Source organism: Gracilinanus agilis, chromosome X, assembly GCF_016433145.1.
Source record: "Gracilinanus agilis isolate LMUSP501 chromosome X, AgileGrace, whole genome shotgun sequence".
In the NCBI taxonomy this organism is placed as follows: Eukaryota; Metazoa; Chordata; class Mammalia; order Didelphimorphia; family Didelphidae; genus Gracilinanus; species Gracilinanus agilis.
This window is the reverse complement of record NC_058136.1, coordinates 51,202,360-51,224,495: the sequence shown is the minus strand read 5'-3', so window position 1 is coordinate 51,224,495 and position 22,136 is coordinate 51,202,360. Positions and strand designations below refer to the sequence as shown.

The following is a 22,136-nucleotide window of genomic DNA, read 5'->3' as shown; positions in this document are numbered from 1 at the left end:
AAGAAAAACAACTGCTTGAACGCATGGGTCGGGGTGGACATGATTGAGGGTGTGGACTCGAAACTACCACACCAATGCAACTACCAACAATTTGGAAATTGGTCTTGATCAAGGACACATGACAAAACTAGTGGAAATGAGCATCGGCCATGGGTGGGGGGAGTGCGGGGGGCGAAGGGGAAAGGAGGAGCATGAATCATGTAACCATGTTAAAAATGAATATTAATAAATGTTTTAAAAAAACTGGGGGTGCCCACACCACATATACTACAAACTCACAATTGTACCTTCTGGCACATTTTGGTCAGTGCAAAAACTGTACTAGTGACCATGAGAGGGCATGGCATGCAAGGATGCTTCCTCACACATGCCCAGGTTGGGTGAGCTCCCAGGAGAGTTGCTGCTTACTTGGTATTAGGAGAGGGAAAGGGTGGGGACACTTAATGGTGGAAATCACTAAGGGAAAGAACCAGTTATCAGCAGTAACACTGGCTCTGAAGAGGAAAAGAAACAAGCAAGGATGCCTAGAATGAAAATGAATCTACTTTATAGGTGATCACACTCAAGGCAAATGAGCAAAGAAGTTCAACCTCCAAGTCCCTTGGGTCCTTGGGCACAAGTGAGTAGGCATTATGGAAATATACTTGTCTTCACTAGGATCTAGAGTCTGAGCTTCCACGGGGTGGAGAGAGAGTGTGTGTATAATCATTATTCTGAAGATTGCCTTGGATGAATTATGCCTCATTAGTTATTTCTCTACGTCTACTTGCCCTCCACTTTCACTGCCTCGCTCCCTTTTCTACCTTTCTCATCTTCTTGCTGGTTCTAAACCAACTGCATCATGTCTAGTGATGATCTCCTTTTAATTTCATGATCTCCAATCTAGAACCACCACATCGGATGCTAATCAGGGGCTTCAGTCACCAGACCATTATAACTCTCCTCTGATATCTTTACCATCATTTTCCATCTAACTGGGGGAAAAAAGACAAGCTCTAGACAAAATGGTGCAAATTTTACAAGTGGGAATGATTAACTCAGTACAACAGATCTCACCAGAGGAGAAAAGCTCAAGGAAGGTGAAGGCATCCCATATTCAGTTTGATTCTGGTTAGATTGCCTTTTAAGGCCATGGTCCTCCTGGCCCTTGAATAGCAAAGCTCTTTAAGTCCCCAATTGGCAAAGCTAAGACTCAACGATCAATCATATCCTCCTTTCCCATCTTGCTGCTTTGATGAACACTAGATTATTTTTGCTAACCAGGGCCATACCGCCTGGCTTTTTTAATCAGGCTACAAAAGTCAGGCTTTGTGCTTTGCAACAGGACTATCAAGGCAACATCCCTTTAAGCCAGGGAGAATGCTATAGCACTAGCATCTTAATCAAAAGTATATGGTATGAATTTAACAAGAACATTAGCTTCTTTCTCTCCCCCTGGCCCCTGCCACCCACCCACACATGAAGGAAAACAATCTGCTCTAGGTATTTATCTACCCAGATGCCCAATTTGATCTCCTGCTGTCTCAACGCCTTCCTTCCCTAGTAGCTGGAGAAAGAACAGATTATTGCCATCCTGAAACATACAGGGCGGGAGTCCTAGTTGATTCCATCCAAAGACAAATAGACTCATCATTTTACCTGCTGATTTCTAGAATTCAAAGTTAATCTTGCACAAGGCAAAAATCTCCTTTTCCTGTTCCCACTCTGAGCTATCCCATGGCTATTCATCTTCACACTTGCCCTATTCTGCCTCCTCTTGCACTGTTTACCCTCATGAAAGAGGTCCAATTAAGATTGTAACAAACTCCCCTTTAACTTTGACTATACACAGAAATCGAGTTTTCTATGGAAGACATCAACCTCTGCTAACATTTCTCTAGCACAGGATAATCCTTACATGTACCTCCTCTACCAGGGTTTTCCATCTTCACTGGAGTTTCTTCTAAGTTCCCTCTTAGTTCTCCTTCCTCTCTGACCACTCCTCAGCCTCCTTCACCAGTTCTTTATCCATGTCACTCCTAGTAACTGCGAGGATTTTCCAAGGTTGTATCCTGGGCCTTCTTCTCTTTTTTTCTCTCTAAAGCACCTTGCCTGGTGATCTCATTGGCTGTCAAAGGTTTAATTATCATCTCTCCATATATGACTTCCAGATCTATCTGCATCATTGTCAGATCCCACATCACAAGCCACCTTGTGGTCATCTCAATATGGAAGTCCAATAGGCACCTCATTCAACATGTCCCAAACAGAACTCATTAGGTTTCCCCCTCAAACCCTGCCCTCTCCTCCCCCAGATTACTCCAGATTACTATTACTATTGAGTACAGTGCCATCCTTCCAGGAACCCAGGCTCAGGATTCGTGAACCTTTGGCACAGGTACTGGAGCATGCCTGAGGGGGCTTGCCCCCTTCTCTGTCTGGGGTAAGATGAGGGACTAATATACAGCATGAGGATTGCAGTTTGGGCATTTGGTCTCAAAAAGGTTCACCATCACTGCCCTATAGCTGCTGACGCAGGATTAATTGTTCAATATCCTATGAGTAACCTATTTTGTGCCTCATCAGTATCAGATCTAAACTACCTTGGGTTAATCCTGAGTCAAGCCTACCCTTTTACACAGGTGATTAATAAATATTTGTTGATGATGGATATAGTAGGCCAGTAGGAAGAGTAAGCATATGACTTATTCCTCACTATCACTCCCATATCTCTCTTCTGCAGTCATCATTCGGCAAGCTTTCATCCTTTGAGATAATATGGAGATGATGAGACTTTGCCATCACTCAAAATTAAAAGGCATTTTAACTGAAATGGCCTAGTATTTATAAAACATTCCATTCCCACTAAACCTTGGATGTACTCAGACACAAATCAGTGGGAATATACATAGAGAATGCTAGAAGAGACAGTGTCTAGCACCAACCTAATGCTACTCTCACCAAACACCTTTTATCAGGACCTCTTAAAGTCTATTAAAAGACTGATGGAGTAAGTCACATAATTATGTTAAATGAGCCCACTGCAAACTTTCTTTGAGCTTGCTGGGGCCCTCACTGCTGCACAGCTATGTTAACTTTTTCCCAATTAATTATTATTAGTAGCTATTCTAAGACTTTTCTTCTTAAATCTCCTAAAATTATCTGTATCATCACTGCCACCCTCCACCCCTGACCCCTCACCCCAGCATGAGCAATCCTACTTCAATGGGAAAATTAAGACAATTTACTAGGAGAGCCCTCATCTCCTATGCAAAATCTCTCTGTATCTTCATCACTTATTTTTTCTTCAGTTAATTCAATTAGCATTTGTTAAGAACTTACTCTATGCCAGACACCCTGCTGGTTCCGGAGATAGGAATGTAAAAATATAAATGGTTTTTGTTCTTAAGAAGTTTACAATGATAGGATCATAGCTTTAGAGCCAAAAGAAATTAGAAAAGCCATTAAGTCCTACCCTCTTATTTTACAAGAGAAAAACAAAGTTAAGTGACTTACCCAGGGCCACACGGCATTTAAGTATCTGAAGTGGGATGTGAACCTAGTTCCACACTGGTGAAGCCATGGCACTTGTGCAGAACCTACACCTGGGGAGCTGCTCCATTCCCCCTCTTCCCAGCACCTGAGGACATTTTTTTCATGCCCCACCCCTCTGTCCAGCTGCCCAAAGCAAGCACTTTCTCCCTTTAAGCTCTCTCCAGTAATCTGGAGGCTCACAGACAGCTTGAATTTGCCCTCTGGGTACTTGAAAAGATTTGCCAACCCTGACTTCCAGTAAACCCTTTATTCAGAATAACCCGGCTATATATTCTAATAGGAAGGATAACGTACAACATATAATAAAGTACAAAATAAATGCATAGTAATTTAGTGGAGGATAATGAAGGCCTCGTGAATGAATAATGTTTGGAAAGTGCTTTAAAGAGAAATATGAACTCCATGTGGTGGTGGTGAGGAAGGGGCACTTTAATGACTGGTCATACGAAAGCACAGAGGCCCAAAGCGGAATCTCATGCGTGAGTTTCACTTAGGAGTCCAGAAGGACGGGACTGCGGAGTGAATAAAAGGGAGCAGCACGGAATGTGCCTGGACATGTGGGTTGGGGCCAGGACACCAGACAGAGAAGTTGACATTTGATCCTACAGGCAAGAAGAGGATACCAGAATTTCCTGAGGAACGAATGACAGGCCACGGCAGAGTTTAGGAAACTCTCTTTGGTGAGATAGACTGGACAGTGCAAAGATTTGAGACAGAGAGACCAGTTAGGGGAAGCGACTAGAATAAGAGCCCAAGTGAGGGATACTCAGGTCTTGAACTAAATATTTGAGGAGAGGGAAAAGAAGAGATAAATTATGAGAATCAACAAGACTTGGTGAGGCAAACAGGAAGGGAGGGAGATGGAGAACTCAAGCGTGACACTGAGCTTTTCAGACTGTGACTGGCAGGATGATGATGCCCTCAACAGTAATATGTAAGTTTGGAAGAGAGGAAGGCATGGTGGGGAAGGATAACGAGCCCTGTTTTGGACATGTTGTGTTGGGGATGGCTGCAGGACTTCTGCTTGGAAATTTCCAATATGCAGTTGGAGAGATGAGACTGGAGTTCAGGAGAGAGAAAACTGTGGAAAATGGACACTATAATAAGGAGAGGCAAACTTCTCTGGGAACATGGCAGTTATAAACTTACAAACTCCCTCAGCAAACTCTGAATATTCCTGATTATATTCAGACACTTGTGCCTTCGAGAGGGCCATACCTTTGTTCATCTCCATCAGCTGCTTCTTCTTCTTCTGTCGTTCAAGCTTTTCTAGCTCAGCTTTCTCTTTGGCAAGCTTGGCTCGCTTGCTTTTCTCCTCCATTTCTCTTCTCTTGTTATTTTCCTTCACTGCTTCCTGCATTACCAAATATGAAACAGAAAAATTTCTCATTAATTATGATGGAGATCCTGAAGATTTGAAAGATCATGTTTACATGCAGAGAAGGGAGGAACTTTAACTGCCCGAAGATCAATGGGGATGCCTTGGGGAAAAAATAAGGGAATAATTTATCTCAAGAACATATCTCAACAAGCATAAAATGTTAGAAGAAATCCAAGGCTCAGATGGTATTTCTTGGGTGTCAAAATATTAGAAAAACACAAACGTTAAAAATGGATGAAGGTATTTTTTCAGGAGAGCCTAAAATTCAGAATATGCTTTGATAAACATGAAATGAAAGTGTGACACAATCAACTCTGCTAATAATTCATTATTTCATCACATACTTAATTGCTTTTTTTAAATATACACCTAATGATCCAGAGAACGTAGCAAATTGTAATATTATTAGAGAGATGAAATATCTGTGATTATCACAGTGTTTTTGTATGTTTAAACAATTCATTAGACATGCAGAAAACATTTTTTGCTCCTGGGCCAACAAGAACCAGCAACTTTCAAGGTATTAGGAGACCATATTTCAAGATGCTGTCATTGTTCTGGAAAGATTCTGACAGCTCACAAGAGGATTAGAATATCCTTTTAGCTCAACTGAGAGGCTAACATAAAATGGCCAGTAGTAGTAGCAATATTGAGTTCCTCGAGGATGAGATAAGTATCTTAAAAAAACTTGTATTAATATCTTTGTTTTTATATCACCTATTGAGAGCTATCCTTTATAACGAAGAATAAAAAAAAGAAAAAAATTTGCATTGATGCATGACCTTTTCTTTATCCAATCCTCAAAGGGGAATGAATTTGTTGCTCTGTGTTTTGCTAACTGTGAGCATTTCTGTTAATGACCATGTTCAAGCGTCCACCTAGTAATGTGATCTCTGGATAATTTAAATCACTTTCTTAGAATAATTTCAAACTTATTTCTAAAAGGGTTGAATAAACTCCTAGTTCCACCAATAGCCCATCTTTCTTTTTTTAAAAAACCCTTAACTTCTGTGTATTGGCTCCTAGGTGGAAGAGTGGTAAGGGTGGGCAATGGGGGTCAAGTGACTTGCCCAGGGTCACACAGCTGGGAAGTGTCTGGGGTCGGATTTGAACCTAGGACCTCCCGTCTCTAGGCCTGACTCTCAATCCACTGAGCTACCCAGCTGCTCCCCAACAATAGTCCATCTTTCTATGATCCCTCTAGCTTTTTTTTAAACCCTTACTTTCCATCTTAGAATCAATGCTATGTATTGGTTCCAAGGCAGAAGAGCAGTAAAGATTAGGCAATGGGGGTTAAGTGACTCGCCCAGGGTCACATAGCTACAAAGTGTCTGAGACCAGGTTTGAACCCAAGACCTCCCATCTCTGGGCCTGGCTCTCAATCCACTGGGCCACCCAGCTGTCCCCCAATCCCTCCCACTTAAACTATTCTTATCTATTATCATATTTTCTGTGTCTGAGATGAAGCCTCAGAGCTGCTTTGATTTTCATTTCTATTATCAGTGGTATCGAGCATTTTTTTATCTGGATGTTTGCAGTTTGCGATTTTTTTGAAAACTATTTGTCTATATTCTTTGATTACTGATCTATTGGAGAATGACTTTTGGTCTCATTTATTTTATTGGCTGCCGATGTATCTTGCATATTAGATCCTGATCTGAGATATCTGATACAATTTTTTTCACTAGGGGAAAAGGACCTATCTGTAGAAAAATGTTCATAGCAGCTCTTTTCATAGTGGCAAAAAACTGGAAATCAAGGGGATATTCATCAATTGGGGAATGGCTGGACAAGTTATGGTATATGATGGTGATGGAGTACAATTACGGGATAAGAAATGATGAGCAGGATGCTTTCAGGAAAACCGGGAAAGACTTACATAAGCAAAGGCAAAGTGCAGTGAGCAGTACCAGGAGAACATTGTACACAGCAACAGCAATCTTATACAGTGACCATCTGTGACTATCTTAGTTATTCTCAGCAATACAAAGATCCAAGACAGTTCTCAAGGACTTACTTATGATAAAAAATGCCATCCACCTTCCAAGAAAGAACTGATGGCGTCTGAATGAATACTATTTTTACTTTATTTTTTTCCATGATATTTTTGGTCTATGTTTTCTTTCTCATGACTAATATGGAGATATGTTTTACATGACTGTCCACGTATCACCTTGATCCAAGTGCTTGCCTTCTCAATGAGGCAGAAAGGGAGAGAGGGAAGGAGAAAACCTGGAACTCCAAATTTTGTTTCAAAAGAAAGTTAAAAATTGTATGTGTAATTGGAAAAAGGAAATTATTAAAAGAAAGACAAGAATGTCCTGTAGACCTCTTAAACTCAACAAGTCCAAAAGAGAATTCATTGCTTTTCCCCTTTAAACCCTTCCTTCTTCTGAATGTCCTTATTATTGTTGGAGTTACCACAAAATGGTCACAACCTCTCTGTTAGCCTTAAGTTCTCACTCCTCTTATGTGGCCAGTTCATTGCCAACATTTCCCATATACATCATCTCTATACTCATACAGTCATAATCCTAGTATGACTTTCACCATCTCACCTGGATAGATATAATAGCTTTCTGACTGAAAACAGGGAGATCCAGCAGAAGAGCTCAAAAACATGTGGGTGCTCTGAGGATGCTTTCAGTAAGCTTATACAGCAATTATTTTATCCATCTGAACGACAGTCTGTACAACTCTCTCTATAGAGGTTATAACATAGTAAGATGATGGCTTGTCCCAGGACCATTTTTATTTAAATTCCATCAAAAAAGAAGAAAAAAATAAAGTAGTAATAATAGAGGCTGAGATTTGCATAATGCTTTAAGGCTCAGAACTATACACTATCTCATTAGATCTTGAAAAAACCCTAGGAAGCAAGTCCTATTAGTATACCCATTTTATAGATGAACAAACTGAGGCTCATAAAGATTAGATGACTTACTAAGGGACATACAACTAGTAAGTGACTGAGACAGGATTTAAATCCAGGTTTTCCTGATTCTAAATCTGACTCTGTAGGCACTAGGCTGGTATACCCCTATTTATATCATTTCAACCCCAAATTACAATAAACTGAGGAAATAAAAAATTTCATTAAAATATAGGGTAACAAATGACCAATGGTAATAGAGAAAAGAGTATCCCCCAAGTTCCCAAATAATGGACTGTGATCGACACCATTTTCTGTTTCTAAGAGTGCCTTCCTAACCATAATTTAGGAATTTCTAAGCATCACTAGGAGGTAGCCAGGCATCATTATTGCTTGGTGGATGGGAACATCAAATGTCTAAAGTTGTTCTACGGTTTAGGATTGGGTCACGGTTAAAGAGTGCTAATTGAGAGCATGCTTGAACAGCAGACTGATAAAAAATAAACTTACAAACAAATCTGTTTCTCAAGGATTTGTGAAAAGGGGCAAAGTAACAAAAAATTTACTGCAAAACATATTCACCAACCTCATTTTAAATCTCTTGCTAAAATATCTCTTGCTCTGCTGAAAAATATGAATAAATTAAAATTCTTATTTCCCTTGCTGGGCATAATTAACAAATGAGACCTATGGACTAAAAATGTCTCATGCAAAAAAGCTCATGTAAATGCTAAGACCTCTCATTTATTCCAATTAGGCTGTAAGAAATGGATGAAATGGGTTCAGAAAATTCCAAACAGTTCACATCTAAGGGCACTGGCTACATTGAGGTCACTTTTTAATCTGAAGAAGCAAGCACGTCTTTTCTGACTTTACTAAACTACTTGAAAACAAAACAAACAACATAAAATTGGCTCGCCAACATTGTTCCCCACCCTTTCTTTTTCTCAGGCTCCAGATTCAGGATCAATTTCAGAAAAGCAAGACAAGTTTCATAGGATAATGTCTGTCTCCCATGTCAGCATGCTCTTTAGATTGTTGTAGTTATTGTGTATAATTTTCTCATTCAGTTTATCTACGTCTGCATGTACATCTCCATATGTACATTTCTCCTCTTCCTGACCTCTAAAGTAAATTCCTCTAAAGTAAATTCTGTATTCTAATCTTACTGTCATTTAGATCTTTTCAAGCTAGATGTCCTGTAGTCACTGGTATTTCTTTGTTACTGCGTTAAATGAATTAATTTAATTAGGGTGCTTCAATTATTCTTCAAGTATTTAGGTCTGCCTTTACTTCTCAAAGAATGTTTTATAGTTGTATTCCTATAGATCCTGCATGAGTCTTAACAGGGCATTGAGGAAACTGAGGTAGACAGATGTTAAGTGACTTGCCTAAGGACACACAACCAGTAAATGTCTACTGCCCTATCCCCTGTGCTACCAAAAAAATATAGATAAAAATCTAAAAATATTTAACAAGAAAAGGAAGAGCTAACTGCAAGAAAAAACTGAAGGCAAAGTCCACTAAACTTGGGAACTGACTTGATAATGAGGCAGGAAGAGATAACCCCAAAGCTTCAAGCCTGGAAGTGTTACTAGCAGGATCAGGGGAAAAGGGAAAGGAGATGTTTGATGAGACAGGAAGAGAAATTTAGTTTACTAGAGTCATCTAGAAAAAAAAATTTGGATAAGGATAGATTCTGATGGGATGAAGAGATGTGGGAGAAGAAAATGAGCAAATTTGTTATAGAAAATCAAACCAAGGAATTACATACAGAGGCTCAGAGGAACTAGATCTCTGAGAAAGGAAGCTACATGTTGAAGTGATGAAGGAAAGTTAAATCTTGATTTATGAACAAGCATTCTGGCTCTTTTTCTCCCTCGACAGTCTCCAATATCCCATTTGGTTCTCTGCTGGCCTAGGGTAGGCTGTAGAAAGATCTCAATGAAGGATCAGAAGATTGTGGCTTTTAACCTTGTAGAGTTGTGAGGATCAAATGAAATAATATCTGTAAACTCTAGTACATAGTAGGTACCATATAAATGCCAGCTATTATTATTATATTATTATTATACAAGTACAGTGTAGACCGAATGGCTTCCAAGTAAACTCTGAGACTTTGTCAGTCAACTAATCAGTACGGGTAATTCAGCCCTAACTATGTGCCAGGTACTGTATAAGTGACTGGAGATCCAGAGATATGAGATCTGGCTCCTGGCTTTGAAAAGCTCCTGTTCTGTTGAAGAAGACAGCATAAATATCCAAAAGAGGTACAAAGTCATTTTGGTGAGGAAGGACGTAACCACTTGAAGAGTGGCAGCATCATGTAAAAGATGGAGCTTGAGTTGAACCTCGGATTCTCAGGGGAACCGTGAACCGCATTCCAGCATGAGGCAGAGCTAGTGGAAAGATGCGAGGATAGGATTCTGGAGTGTTTTGTGTCAGAAGAAAGACTAGTTTGCCTCAACCATAAAATGTAAGGAGAAGAGTAATGTGGCCTAGAAAGGTAGACTTGAGAGAGGCTCAGAAGGATTTTAAAGCTCAAAAGAAAAGCTTATATTTGATCTGAGAGGCAACAGGAAACACTGGAGTTGCCTGAGTGGGGGGGTGACATGGTCAGATGTACACTGTAGGAAAATGGATAGGTTATGAAGGTCTTTTTTTTTAAAAAAAAACCTTTACTTTCTGTCTTAGTAACTAGTTTAAGACAGAAGAGCAAGGGCTAGGCAAACAGGGTAAAGTGACCTGCCCAGGGTCACAGTGCTAGGAAGTGTATGCATCCAGATCTGAACCCAGGTCATCTCGACTCCAGGCCTGGATTCTCTCCACTGCTCTAACCACTTAGCAGCCCTGGTTTTAAACGCTAAAGAGAGGTATCATTTTTGATCTTAGAGGTAATGGGGGCCATCACAATCCCAAGAGCAGAGATCTTAGTTGCAGAGAAAGAAATTGAGGTATAACAAAAGAAGAAATTGCTTAATAATCAGAACTGCCCAAAAGTGAAATGGAAGATGATGGGTTGCTCTTCACTTAAAGTTTCCAAGTATAAGCTTTTATTTCACATCTTTTATTTACCTCTTCAAAGAAGAGTTATTCTATAGTGGAAAGAGTACTGGCTCTCAAGCCAGGGAATTTGAGTTCGAATGCTACCTCTGACATATACAACCTGTGTGACTTTGGGGGGGTCCCTTAACCTCCAGGGGCCTCAGATTCCCCATATACATAATGAAGAAGTCACCGGATGGCCTCTGAGGTCCCCTCAAACTCAAATATTCTGTTACTTCTTTATACTCTCATCTTGTCATCTTATTTTAACTGTTCCTTCCATCTTAGAATCGATACTAACCAAGGCAGAAGAGCAGTAAGGGCTAGGCATCGGGGGTTAAGCAATTTTTCCAGGGTCACATGGCTAGGAAGTGTCTGAGACCAGACTTGAACCCAAGAACTCCCATCTTTTAAGCCTGACTCTCTATCCACTGAGTCATCTAGTTGCTCCTTCATCTTACTTCTGAGTCATAATGCTCTCTTATCAGACCTTTTTGAATCATGACTTGGTCATTCCTAAGGTTGGCTATATATATATCTACCAGCGTCATCCGCATGATCCTGCCAAATTGTCTCATCTATTGTTTCCCAAATGTGGAATTCTACTGGTCCCCTCTGCATGCTGACAGTAGGCTGCTGTCATGTCTAGAATAAACTCCCTCTTCTTCCTTGTCTCCTGCAGTGGTAAGGCCCTGGGCTGCTATGGATTCAAGGAAGCCTTTCTTCAGCCTGTCCAGAGGACTTTTTTACATCATAAATCAGGAAGCTCTCTGAAAGCAGGGAATATCATTGGCTATTTTATTTGTGTCCCACTCAGGAGTAAGGCTAGTAGTGGCAAAAAGTCAAAATGCCCAAGGTGGCATGGTGGAAAGAGCAGAACAAGTGGGGCTGGGATACCAGAGTGAGAATTCCAGCTCCATCGCTTGCCAACAGGGTGACCTTGGCTAAGCCAAAAGCGCCACATTTTCTTATCTAGAAAATGAAAATTATAGGCCATATAAAGTCTTCTGGGCAGAAAAGCACTTTAGGAAATGGAAAGGATTCTAAAAATGTTAGTTATTAATAGCAGTAAATATTTGTTGATTTGATTCTAAACATCCAATAAATGTTTATTTAAAAAGAGTTTCTAAAAGAAGAGAAGAATTAAAGATAATTATCTAATTGCCCAGATTCTGACTATGAATAAATTGCTCATTGAGTAACCCCATTTTGCAGCTACACTTTTATGCCACTTTAGCAAATGACTGTTCTGATGTGATAAAAGGTAGTCAAATAATAGGGTGCAGTATCTCTGGAACACATGTACTAACTCCAGAGCAACAGCTACTTATGTGGTTATATAAGCTGACCTGACTGACCTATGGCAGGCTCCTGAAGTAGCTATCACTCAGCAGTTTCAAGAGGCGTAAAATATGCCCCATGACAGAGCTTTTGTTCACTTGTTTCAGTTGTGTCTGACTCTCCACGATCCCATCTGGGGGTTTCTTGGCAAAGATACTGGAGCAGTTTGCCATTTCTTTCTCCAGCTCATTTGCTAGAAGAGGAAACTGAGGTAAACAGGGTGAAATGACTTATCTAGGATCACACGGCTGGGAAGTATCTAAGGCCACATCTGAATTCAGGAAGATGAGTCTTTGTGACTCCAGTCCAGACATTCTATCTACTGCACCCCTAACTGTACAAAAACTACAAGCCTGATACATTTTTTCCTTTAATCTTACAATCCCACTATTTCCTACCACTGAGGTAGTAAATAAATTACTCTTCCTTTTTCTCCCTTTATGCCCTCTTACTTCATAATCTAAATCACCCTTCTGGGTTCATAGTCTGTCTCCTGCGTTCCATTCCCACTTCATTCAGCCTGTTGGACTTTTTGAACTTGATATCCTCAGGGGCATGTCAAATTTAACATGCTCCAAAAGTGATGCTGCCTATTACTCACAACGTCAGGGTCATCCTCCTTTCTTACTCTCATTCACCCTATATAGACAGTTTCCAAATCTCATCATTTCTCTGACCACAAGATCTCTGGCACACATACCTTTCTACTCACATGACCACCACCCTTCAGGCTCTTATCACCTGGACTACTACAATGGCCTTTATTAATGTCTCTGCCTAGAGAATTTCCCCACTTCCATTTCCCCATCTTAAACAATGCTGAAAAATGATTTTCCCACTCTGCATATCACTGTATTATCCATATTCTAGTAGCTCCCTATTTCTTCTAGGATCAATAACAGTTCTCTGCATGACAATCAAAGCTCTTTACAACCCTGTCTTTCCTACCCTTCCGGTCCTCTTTCACCTCATCCTTCCCCTGTTCATATAATCAAGAAACTTTTCCTAATCCATACCCAGAAAGCATTTCCTCCTCCCCTGTCCCTCAGAAACATGCTCACCTTCTGGAGTCAGCTCAAAGTTCACCTTCTATAGGGGCCCTGTCCTTGTCCTTTCTCTAACAACTTGGTAATGGATCATGTCCACTTATGTAAATATTGTCTCCGCTACTACAATATCAGGTCCTGGGGTAGGAAATGGTTTTTGCTTTCTCTTTGTATCCCTGGAGCTCTGCACAGTGCCTGGCCTATGTAGTAGGGCTCTTGACACTCTAACAAGTTGATTCATATAGAAGACCTACAATTTATCCAGCTCTTTAAGCTATGAATAACTCATTGTTACAAGGGACTCAAACAATTGTAACAGAGTTGAGGAGGGAACAATCATAAGCTAAACAAACTTCAAACTATAAAGAGCAGATCAAAAAGGGAAGGCAAAGGAAAAGGAAATCAAGAATAGAAACTAATCCCTTAAAACTGGGTCAGGTGAAAAGCCAGGGAGCAAAAAAGTGGAAAGAAACTATTTGAATACAGATTACTATTGTCCATTCCATTTCCTTTATTTCTCTGCCTTTTTGATTTATTTATTAAAATGTTTGTTTTTTAATTTTAATTTTAATTTTGAATATTTTCCCATAGTTACATGTTTCATGTTCTTTCCCTCTCCCCTAAACTCCCCCAACCCCTTGTAGCACAGTTCCACTGGGTTTTACGTGTATCAGTGATTAAGACCTAATTCCATATTATTGATAATTGGACTAGAGTTATCATTTAGTGTCTACCTCCCCAATAATATCCCCATCAGCCCATGTGTTCAACAGCTGTTTTTCTTCTGTGTTTCTCCTCCCACATTTCTTCCTCTGAATGTGGCTAGTTTTCTTTCTCATAAGCCCCTCAGCCTTGCTCTGGATCCTTGCATCGCTGCTAGTAGAGAAGTCCATTATGTTTGATTGTACCACAGTGTATTATTCTCTGTGTACAATGTTTTCCTAAATCTGCTTCTTTCACTCAGCATCAATTCTTGGAGGTCATTCCAGTTCACATGGAATTCCTCCAGTTCATTATTCCTTTGAGCACAATAGTATTCCATCACCAACAGATACCACAATTTGTTCAGCGATTCCCCAATTGAAGGACATTCTCTCATTTTCCAATTTTTTGCCACCACAAAGAGTGTGGCTATAAATATTTTTGTACAAGTCTTTTTCCTTATTATTTCTTTGGGGTATAAACTAAGCAGTGCTATGGCTGGATCAAAAGGCAGATAGTCCTTTAAAGCCCTTTGTGCATAGTTCCAAATTGCCCTCCAGAATGGCTGAATCAATTTACAACTCCGCCACAAGTGCATTAATGTCCTAATTTTGCCACATTCCTTCCAACATTCACCACTTTCCTTTGCTGTCATGTTAGCTAATCTGCTAGGTGTGAGGCGGTAAATCAGAATTGTTTTGATTTGCATTTCCCTTATAAGAGATTTAGAACACTTTATCAAGTGTTTGTTGATGGTTTTTATTTTTTATCTGAAAATTGCCTATTCATGTCCCTTGCCCATTTATCAATTGGGGAATGGCTTGATTTTTTGAACAATTGATCTAGCTCCTTATGTATTTGAGTAATTAGGCCTTTGCCTGAGTTTTTTGTTATAAAGGTTTTTTCCCCCCAATTTGTTGCTTCCCTTCTAATTTTGGTAGCATTGGTTTTGTTTGTACAAAACCTTTTTAGTTTAATGTAATCAAAATTATTTATTTTACATTTCGTAATTTTTTCTAACTCTTGCTTGGTTTTAAAATCTTTCCTTTCCTGGGGATCTAACAAGTATACTATTCTGTGCTCATCTAATTTACTTATAGTTTCCTTCTTTATATTCAAGTCATTCACCCATTCTGAATTTATCTTGCTATAGGGTGTGAGATGTTGATCTAGACCCAATCTCTCCCATATTGTTTTCCAATTTTCCCAGCAGTTTTTGTCAAATAGTGGGATTTTGTCCCAAAATCTGGGTTCTTTTGGCTTACCATAAACTATCTTGCTGAGGTCTCTTACCCTAAGTCTATTCCACTGATCCTCCCTTCTGTCTCTTCACCAGTACCATATTCTTTTGATGACTACTGCTTTATAGTACAGTTTGAGATATGTTACTCCTAGGCCACCTTCATTTATATATATTTTTTCATTTTTGTTCTTCCATATGAACTTTGTTATATTGTTTTCTAATTCAGTAAAACAGTTTTTTGGTAGTTTGATAGGTATAGCACTAAATAGGTAAATTAATTTGGGTAGTATGGTCATTTTTATTATGTTAGCTCATCCTACCCATGAGCAATCAATGTTTTCCCAATTGTTTAGATCTAGTTTTAATTGTGTGGAGAGGGTTTCGTAGTTGTGTTCGTATAATTCTTGTGTTTGTCTTGGCAGATAGATTCCTAAGTATTTTATATCGTTTAGGGTGATTTTAAATGGCGTTTCTCTTTCTACCTCTTGCTGCTGAGATGTGTTGGAAATATATAGAAATGCTGATGATTTATGTGCATTTATTTTGCAACTTTGCTAAAGTTGTTGATTATTTCCACTAATTTTTTAGTTGATTCTCTAGGATTTTTTAAATAGACCATATCATCTGCAAAGAGTGATAGCTTGGTCTCCTCACTGCCTATTATAATACCTTCAATTTCTTTTTCTACTCTAATTGCTACTGTTAGTGTTTCTAGTACAATGTTAAATAATAGAGGTGATAATAGACATCCTTGTTTCACACCTGATCTTATTGGGAATGCTTCTAATTTATCCCCACTGCAGATGATGTTTGTTGATGGTTTTAGATATAGACTGTTTATTATTCTTAGGAAAGGCCCTTCTATTCCTTTACTTTCTAGTGTTTTCAGTAGGAATGGGTGTTGTATTTTGTCAAAGGTATTTTCAGCATCTGTTGAGATAATCGTGTGATTTTTATTGGTTTGCTTGTTGATATGGTCAATTATATGAATGGTTTTCCTAATATTGAACCATCTTTGCATTCCTGATATAAATCCCACCTGATCATAATGAATAACTCTCATGATCACTTGCTGGAGTCTTTTTGCTAGTATTCTGTTTAAGATATTTGCATCTATGTTCAATAAGGAGATTGGTCCATAGTTTTCTTTCTCTGTTTTTGTTCTACCTGGTTTTGGGATCAGTACCATATTTGTGTCATAAAAGGAGTTTGGTGGAACTCCTTCTTTGCTCATTATGTCAAATAGTTTGTATAGTGTTGGGATTAGTTGTTCTTTGAAGGTTTGATAGAATTCACTTGTGAATCCATTTGGTCCTGAGGATTTTTTCTTAGGGAGTTCTTTGATGGCTTGTCCAATTTCTGTTTCTGATATGGGATTATTTAAGTATTCTATTTCTTCTACTGTTGATCTAGGCAATTTATATTTTTGTAAATATCCATCCATCTCACCTAGATTGCTATATTTATTGCCATATAAATGCGCAAAATAGTTTTTAAAGATTGCCTTGATTTCCTCTTCATTAGAGGTGAGGTCTCCCTTTTCATCTTTGATACTGCTAATTTGATTTTCTTTTTTCCTTTTATAAATTAGATTGACCAGTACTTGTCAATTTTATTTCTTTTTTCAAAGAAGCAGCTTCTAGTCTTATTTATTAATCCAATAGTTCTTTTACTTTCAATTTTATTGATTTCTCTTTTAAATTTTATAATCTCTAATTTAGATTTTAGCTGGGGATTTTTAATTTGTTAAAAATAAAAATATGTATTTTTAAAAAGAAAGAGCAGGAAGGACAATGAGAAAACATTCCATGATGATATGATACAGGGAAAAGCACAAACAACAATCATAGCCATAAATGCTAATGTGCTGCATACCTCCATAAAGGAGAGCAGAACAACAAAATGTATTAGAAAGGAAAATCCAATAAGATGATTAATGCAAGAAACATACTAGTAATAAACATTCACAGAGAGCTAAAATAAGAAGCTGATGTAGAATTTATTATGATTCAGAGGAATATTTTTTTAAAGTTTGTTTTTTTTTTAAACTCTTGTACTTCGGTGTATTTTCTCATAGGTGGAAGATTGGTAAGGGTGGGCAATGGGGGTCAAGTGACTTGCCCAGGGTCACACAGCTGGGAAGTCAGAGGAATATTTTTAAAAAGCAAGGGGTGGAGCAATCCAAATCTCAGACAAGACAGAAGTAAAAAGAAAAAAGGTTAAAAGTTCTAAGTAATAAAATTATATTATGATTAAAGGCACTATAGATAATAAAACAAAACCGGTACTTGAAATATATATGCAAAAGTAGTATTTACACATAAATAGTTAAAGGAAGAGCTAAAGAATGAAACAGATAAATAGACCACAAAGCTGTAGTAGTTGAGGACTAAAATATGTCATTTTAAAACTCTAATTAATTTAATAAAACTGTAAGTAAGGAGGAATTTAAGCATATAAAGCAATCTTAGAAAAGTTTTATATGATGGATTTCTGGTAATCACCTGATGGCAATTGAAAGTAGTGTACATACTCCCCAAGTTTGCATGACAACTTTACAAAAACTGATCAGGTGTTAGGGCAGAAAAACTTCAAGTACACAAAAGGAGAAATATTAAATATCCTTTACTTAGGACTGAAATACTAACAATAAAAGGTATTTGAAAAAAAGCATCAAAGATCAATGGAAACCAAATAATGGAACCCTAAAAAGAGTATGACAAAGAACCGAATTCAGAGAAATAACAGACCATTCTTCAAAGAAAGTAACAAAGGGATAATATGTTTAATGTGTTGGAGGTGTAGCCAAAACAGTCATTTAAGGAAAATTTCTGTATTTAAACATTCATCAAATAAGACCAAACTGGCCATGCCCAAATGAAACCAAACAAAACAATCCAAAACAAAACCCCAAACTAGAAAGACAACAAGTTAAAAAAAACAAAAACACTATAAAAAATAGAAATTCTTAAAATCATATTATCTGTTATTGTTTCTACTAGGATCCCTGAACAATGCCCAAGCAAAACAAAATCTTGAGTTTGGCATCTTTACAGAGTAAACAAAGGCCCAAACTAGTGGTCCTGAATAGAGCTTCTATATGATGCGGTCAATTCAATTCCACAAATGTTTATTAAAACATAATTGGGGGCCAGCTCGGAGGCTCAGTGGATTGAGAGCCAGGCCTAGAGATGGGAGGTCCTAGGTTCAAATCTATCTTCAGACACTTCCTAGCTGTGTGACTCTGGGCAAGTCACTTCACCCCCATTGCCTAGCCCTTACCACTCTTCTGCCTTGAAACCAACATACAGAATTGATTCTAAGATGGAAGGTTAGGGCTAAAAAAATTTTTTTTTAAATAACTAAGTATGTACAATGGATTATGTGAACAAATGTAAAGATCTTGGAAAGCAAAGGGAATGTTTGGAAGATCCAGTTTTGATGGGGCAGGAAACAGTTTGAATCCAGGCTGGAAAAGTAAAGGACAGACTGGGGCACTAGCCAAAGTGATGGCTTTGTAGTTAGGGGGTACCATGCCAAATCCCAACTCTTTTGCTTGCTACCTGAGTGACCTCAAGAAAGTAACTAAATCCCTCTGAGTATCATTAATAAAATGCCAGTTTGGGACGCAGTTTTCTCACTCTAGTAGCTTCCAGCTCCAAATGGAAGGTCCTCTTGTCTTAGTGAGGTGCTAGGGGTACAAGGCAAAAATGAAAAGCAGTCCTTGCAGCAAGGGAACGTACTGTGTTCTGGGGACACATCACGTAGATAAACATTGATGACCGAAATTTGAGGAGAATGAGAGGGAGAATTTGAGCTGAGACTGGAAGTGAACACTGAGGATTCTAAGAAGCAGAGGTGAGAAGGAAATGCATTCCCACAAAGAGAGGATAGCCTGTGTAAAGGTAGGCGATGGCATGCTGAATTCGGGCATGGAGAAAGAAAAGATTGGAGGTAGAAAGAAAATTAAGAGACTTATACAATGCTCTGATGAGACCTTATGAAGGTCCATGCTGATAGAGAAAATGGCACTGTCCCTGGTCTTAAGAACACATATCCTTCGGGAAAGAAACACCATATATACAAGTAAGTGGGATAGAAGAAAATTTGAGAAGGGAGAGTCAATGACTCGTTAACTTATAAATTTCAGTAGTTAGGTGATCTTCCAAAAAAATATCCCCCTGCTTGGTTAGTGTGATGTTCGTTATCATTATGTATTACACTGGTGAGAATATGGCTGAGGATGTGGGCTCGATTTATGGCCCTTCCCTGGGTCTCAGTTTCCTCAAGTAAAAAATATAGGGCTTGGCCTTGATCACGGTTCCATTCCATATCTAAATCTATGCTTCAATAGCTGACACAGCTCATCATCCCAGTTTTGGTTTCCCAACCTCTGGCCTGAGCCTCTGACATGTATGTGAATGTCGGGATGCCATTTTGGATAATGAGGCTAGGCCATTACATGAGATCTTCAGACCTGAACTACTTTGCCATCGATGGATATAATTTGGGATTGGCAGCAAAAAAGGTGAGGATAGAAAGTTTACACGGAAAGTTCCTTTGAATTCATTGCTATAAATGATTCTCCTGGCAGAGAAAACAGTTCATAGAAGAAAACAGTCGGCTGCCCAAGAAGCCTTTGCAAATAGGAAGCAAGCATGCATTTCCCCCTGTGTTTGTCAGGATTCACTGAAGCAGCCCTCTTGTATTCAGCCCAAGCAGCTCACTGCTGAGCTTCCTTTGGAAACAAATTCAAAATTAATGCACTTCTCACATGCTGTCCGTACAGAGCTGGAGATTTGACAGACAAACAGATCTTTGTGTACCAATGCGGTAGTGGAGAGATTCTCTAAGGTAAATTATTAAAAACCAGAAGAAAGAAACAGGCTGTTATGTGCAAACCTCCTCGGATAGCCAACTTGCACTTGGTTACAAAGTGGTCATGCACTGATAATGAAGGCTGGCTGTGATCCCCAAGGCCTTCTTTTAAAAAATTTGCCTTACAACTGCAAAAACCATGTGATCTGAAGTTAGAAGGCGACGCTGCCTCTCCCGTCATAGCCCATTAGAATGCTGAACTCTGATTAGCTGGAAGTTCATCTCCAATCTGCAGCTCAGCAGAGGTTGGAACATGCAGCAGGTTACTGCAGACACATTTTTCTTGGTGCAAATTTGAGCATCCCCCTTTCTATCTGGGAAAGATAAAAACAATTGAGTTCGACATGCCTCTGTGACCCTGTACTTGATAACATCTATGAAGTACTTTGAGCTCCTCTAGAAAGGTGCTTTAGAAATAGAAGGTGTCTTTTATTTTTATCTTGCAGCAAAGGACTGGAATGAAATCCCAAGAAAATAATTGGTAGAATATTTTAATGGAAAAATGTCCACTGGGGAGGGAAGCATAACAAGTGGTGCTCCACTGCCATTGGTCTAGGGTTCATTCCTTGGTTTAATGATGTCTCAGATAATGGGAGAGAAAGCCCTCGCTGTCGGGTTTTGGCTGGCACGGAAGGTGGGTTGGGGGCTCAGCACACTGACGAGAAAGATGACAAGAATTTCAATGACCTCCACGGGCACACAGAGCCCAGGGTCGAGCTGACTCTAGACTCCTGCCTGGGGGCCAGATGACATGGTGTCCCAGTGGGGCCTATTCAGATAGTTAATCGCCTTTCTCATAAACAAATTCTTCCTCATACGGCACCATGAGCTCTCTATGAGTTAAGTCCTTCCATTGGTTTGCTTTGGTGGAGAGCCGGGAGCTGGGCAGTCGGCAGCTTCCTCCTAATCGTACTCTTTCCTAGAGATCTAAGTCTCCATTCCTCCCACCCTTTGCCCGCCCACCTTTGGTGGTCCCCACAGTACCCAGCACTGACAGCCGAAATGGGCTGTTGTATTTGCTGAGATTGCTGATGACAAGGTAGAATGTTGTACGGGATGGAATTGAAATCTTACTGAAACGCAGCTAGATTGCCTCCTACTTGACTCCAGGGCACGCTGCTTTCAGAGAGGTCATTAAAATGGCTAAGCATGCTCTACTCTTCTCCAAACCACCCTGAGGGTTCCGTAGTATTCTGTGTGCTCTTTTCGGAGCAGTTGTAGTACTTTCCCAGGTATAGGAAGTAAGATGAATGGTCAGTTGTTGAATAAAACCTTCACATACTAAGACCTCTATAATGCCTGAAAATAAATACAAAATAATCTGTCCAAAAACTGAAAGGGGAAGAACTAATCATGCAGAAGCATGGCAACTGAGCCCAGACGGCATCACGAATCCTGGTATATCACTCTGCACTAATGGAAGACGAGAAATACAAATAAATATAAATTTGGCTGATTATCATCCCAGGCTAAACACATGAATCTCATGGCTCCTTCATCCACCAAAACACAATATTTAGCAACCTAATGCTTCTATAGAAAAGAACTTTAAAGAAAAACTGGCGTATGGTTCATGACCAAGGAAAGCATGATCCGAATGGGAGAGGACCTGGTCCTGTGCTGAGGTGAAGGATAACAGGTGAAGAACCAGAACAGAGTACTCTAAAGATGTCCTCATACATCAGGAGAAAGCAAGGAAGCTCTCTCCCCTTCGGCTCCCACACTGTGTGAGCCTCCAGGGCAAACTCTTGAGAGGATACAGAAAAAAGTCTCATGGATGGGCAAGTACTGAGGGACTGTGATCTGCATGAATGGAAGAATTATTTACATTGGTGACATCGTACCGTCATTTGAGTAGCTTCATATTTGATCATGAGACATTAAATGTGAAGGATTCAGAGAAACTTTGGAAGACTTTTATATAGCGATGTAGACAACAGCAAGACATACTGAAGGAACAATATACAGAATAACATAAAGATCATTAAAAGTTATCAAAACTCTAGTGAATGCAATGATTTATCTCAGCTCCTGAGAAGTGAAGATGTTCCCTACCTTGGTAGATATGTGATTGGCTAGAGCCACAGAATGAGG

General features: G+C 39.3%; 1 protein-coding gene across 1 annotated transcript in view; it reads right to left on the bottom strand.

Annotated features, from left to right (window-relative positions):
- Positions 1-22,136, bottom strand: part of DIAPH2 (diaphanous related formin 2) — a 923,935-nt gene that overhangs the window by 196,395 nt on the left and 705,404 nt on the right. Inside the window, exon 26 of the mRNA XM_044682826.1 lies at positions 4,753-4,888. Coding sequence (XP_044538761.1) covers positions 4,753-4,888 — 136 coding nt within the window. The remainder of the gene's footprint in view (positions 1-4,752; positions 4,889-22,136) is intronic.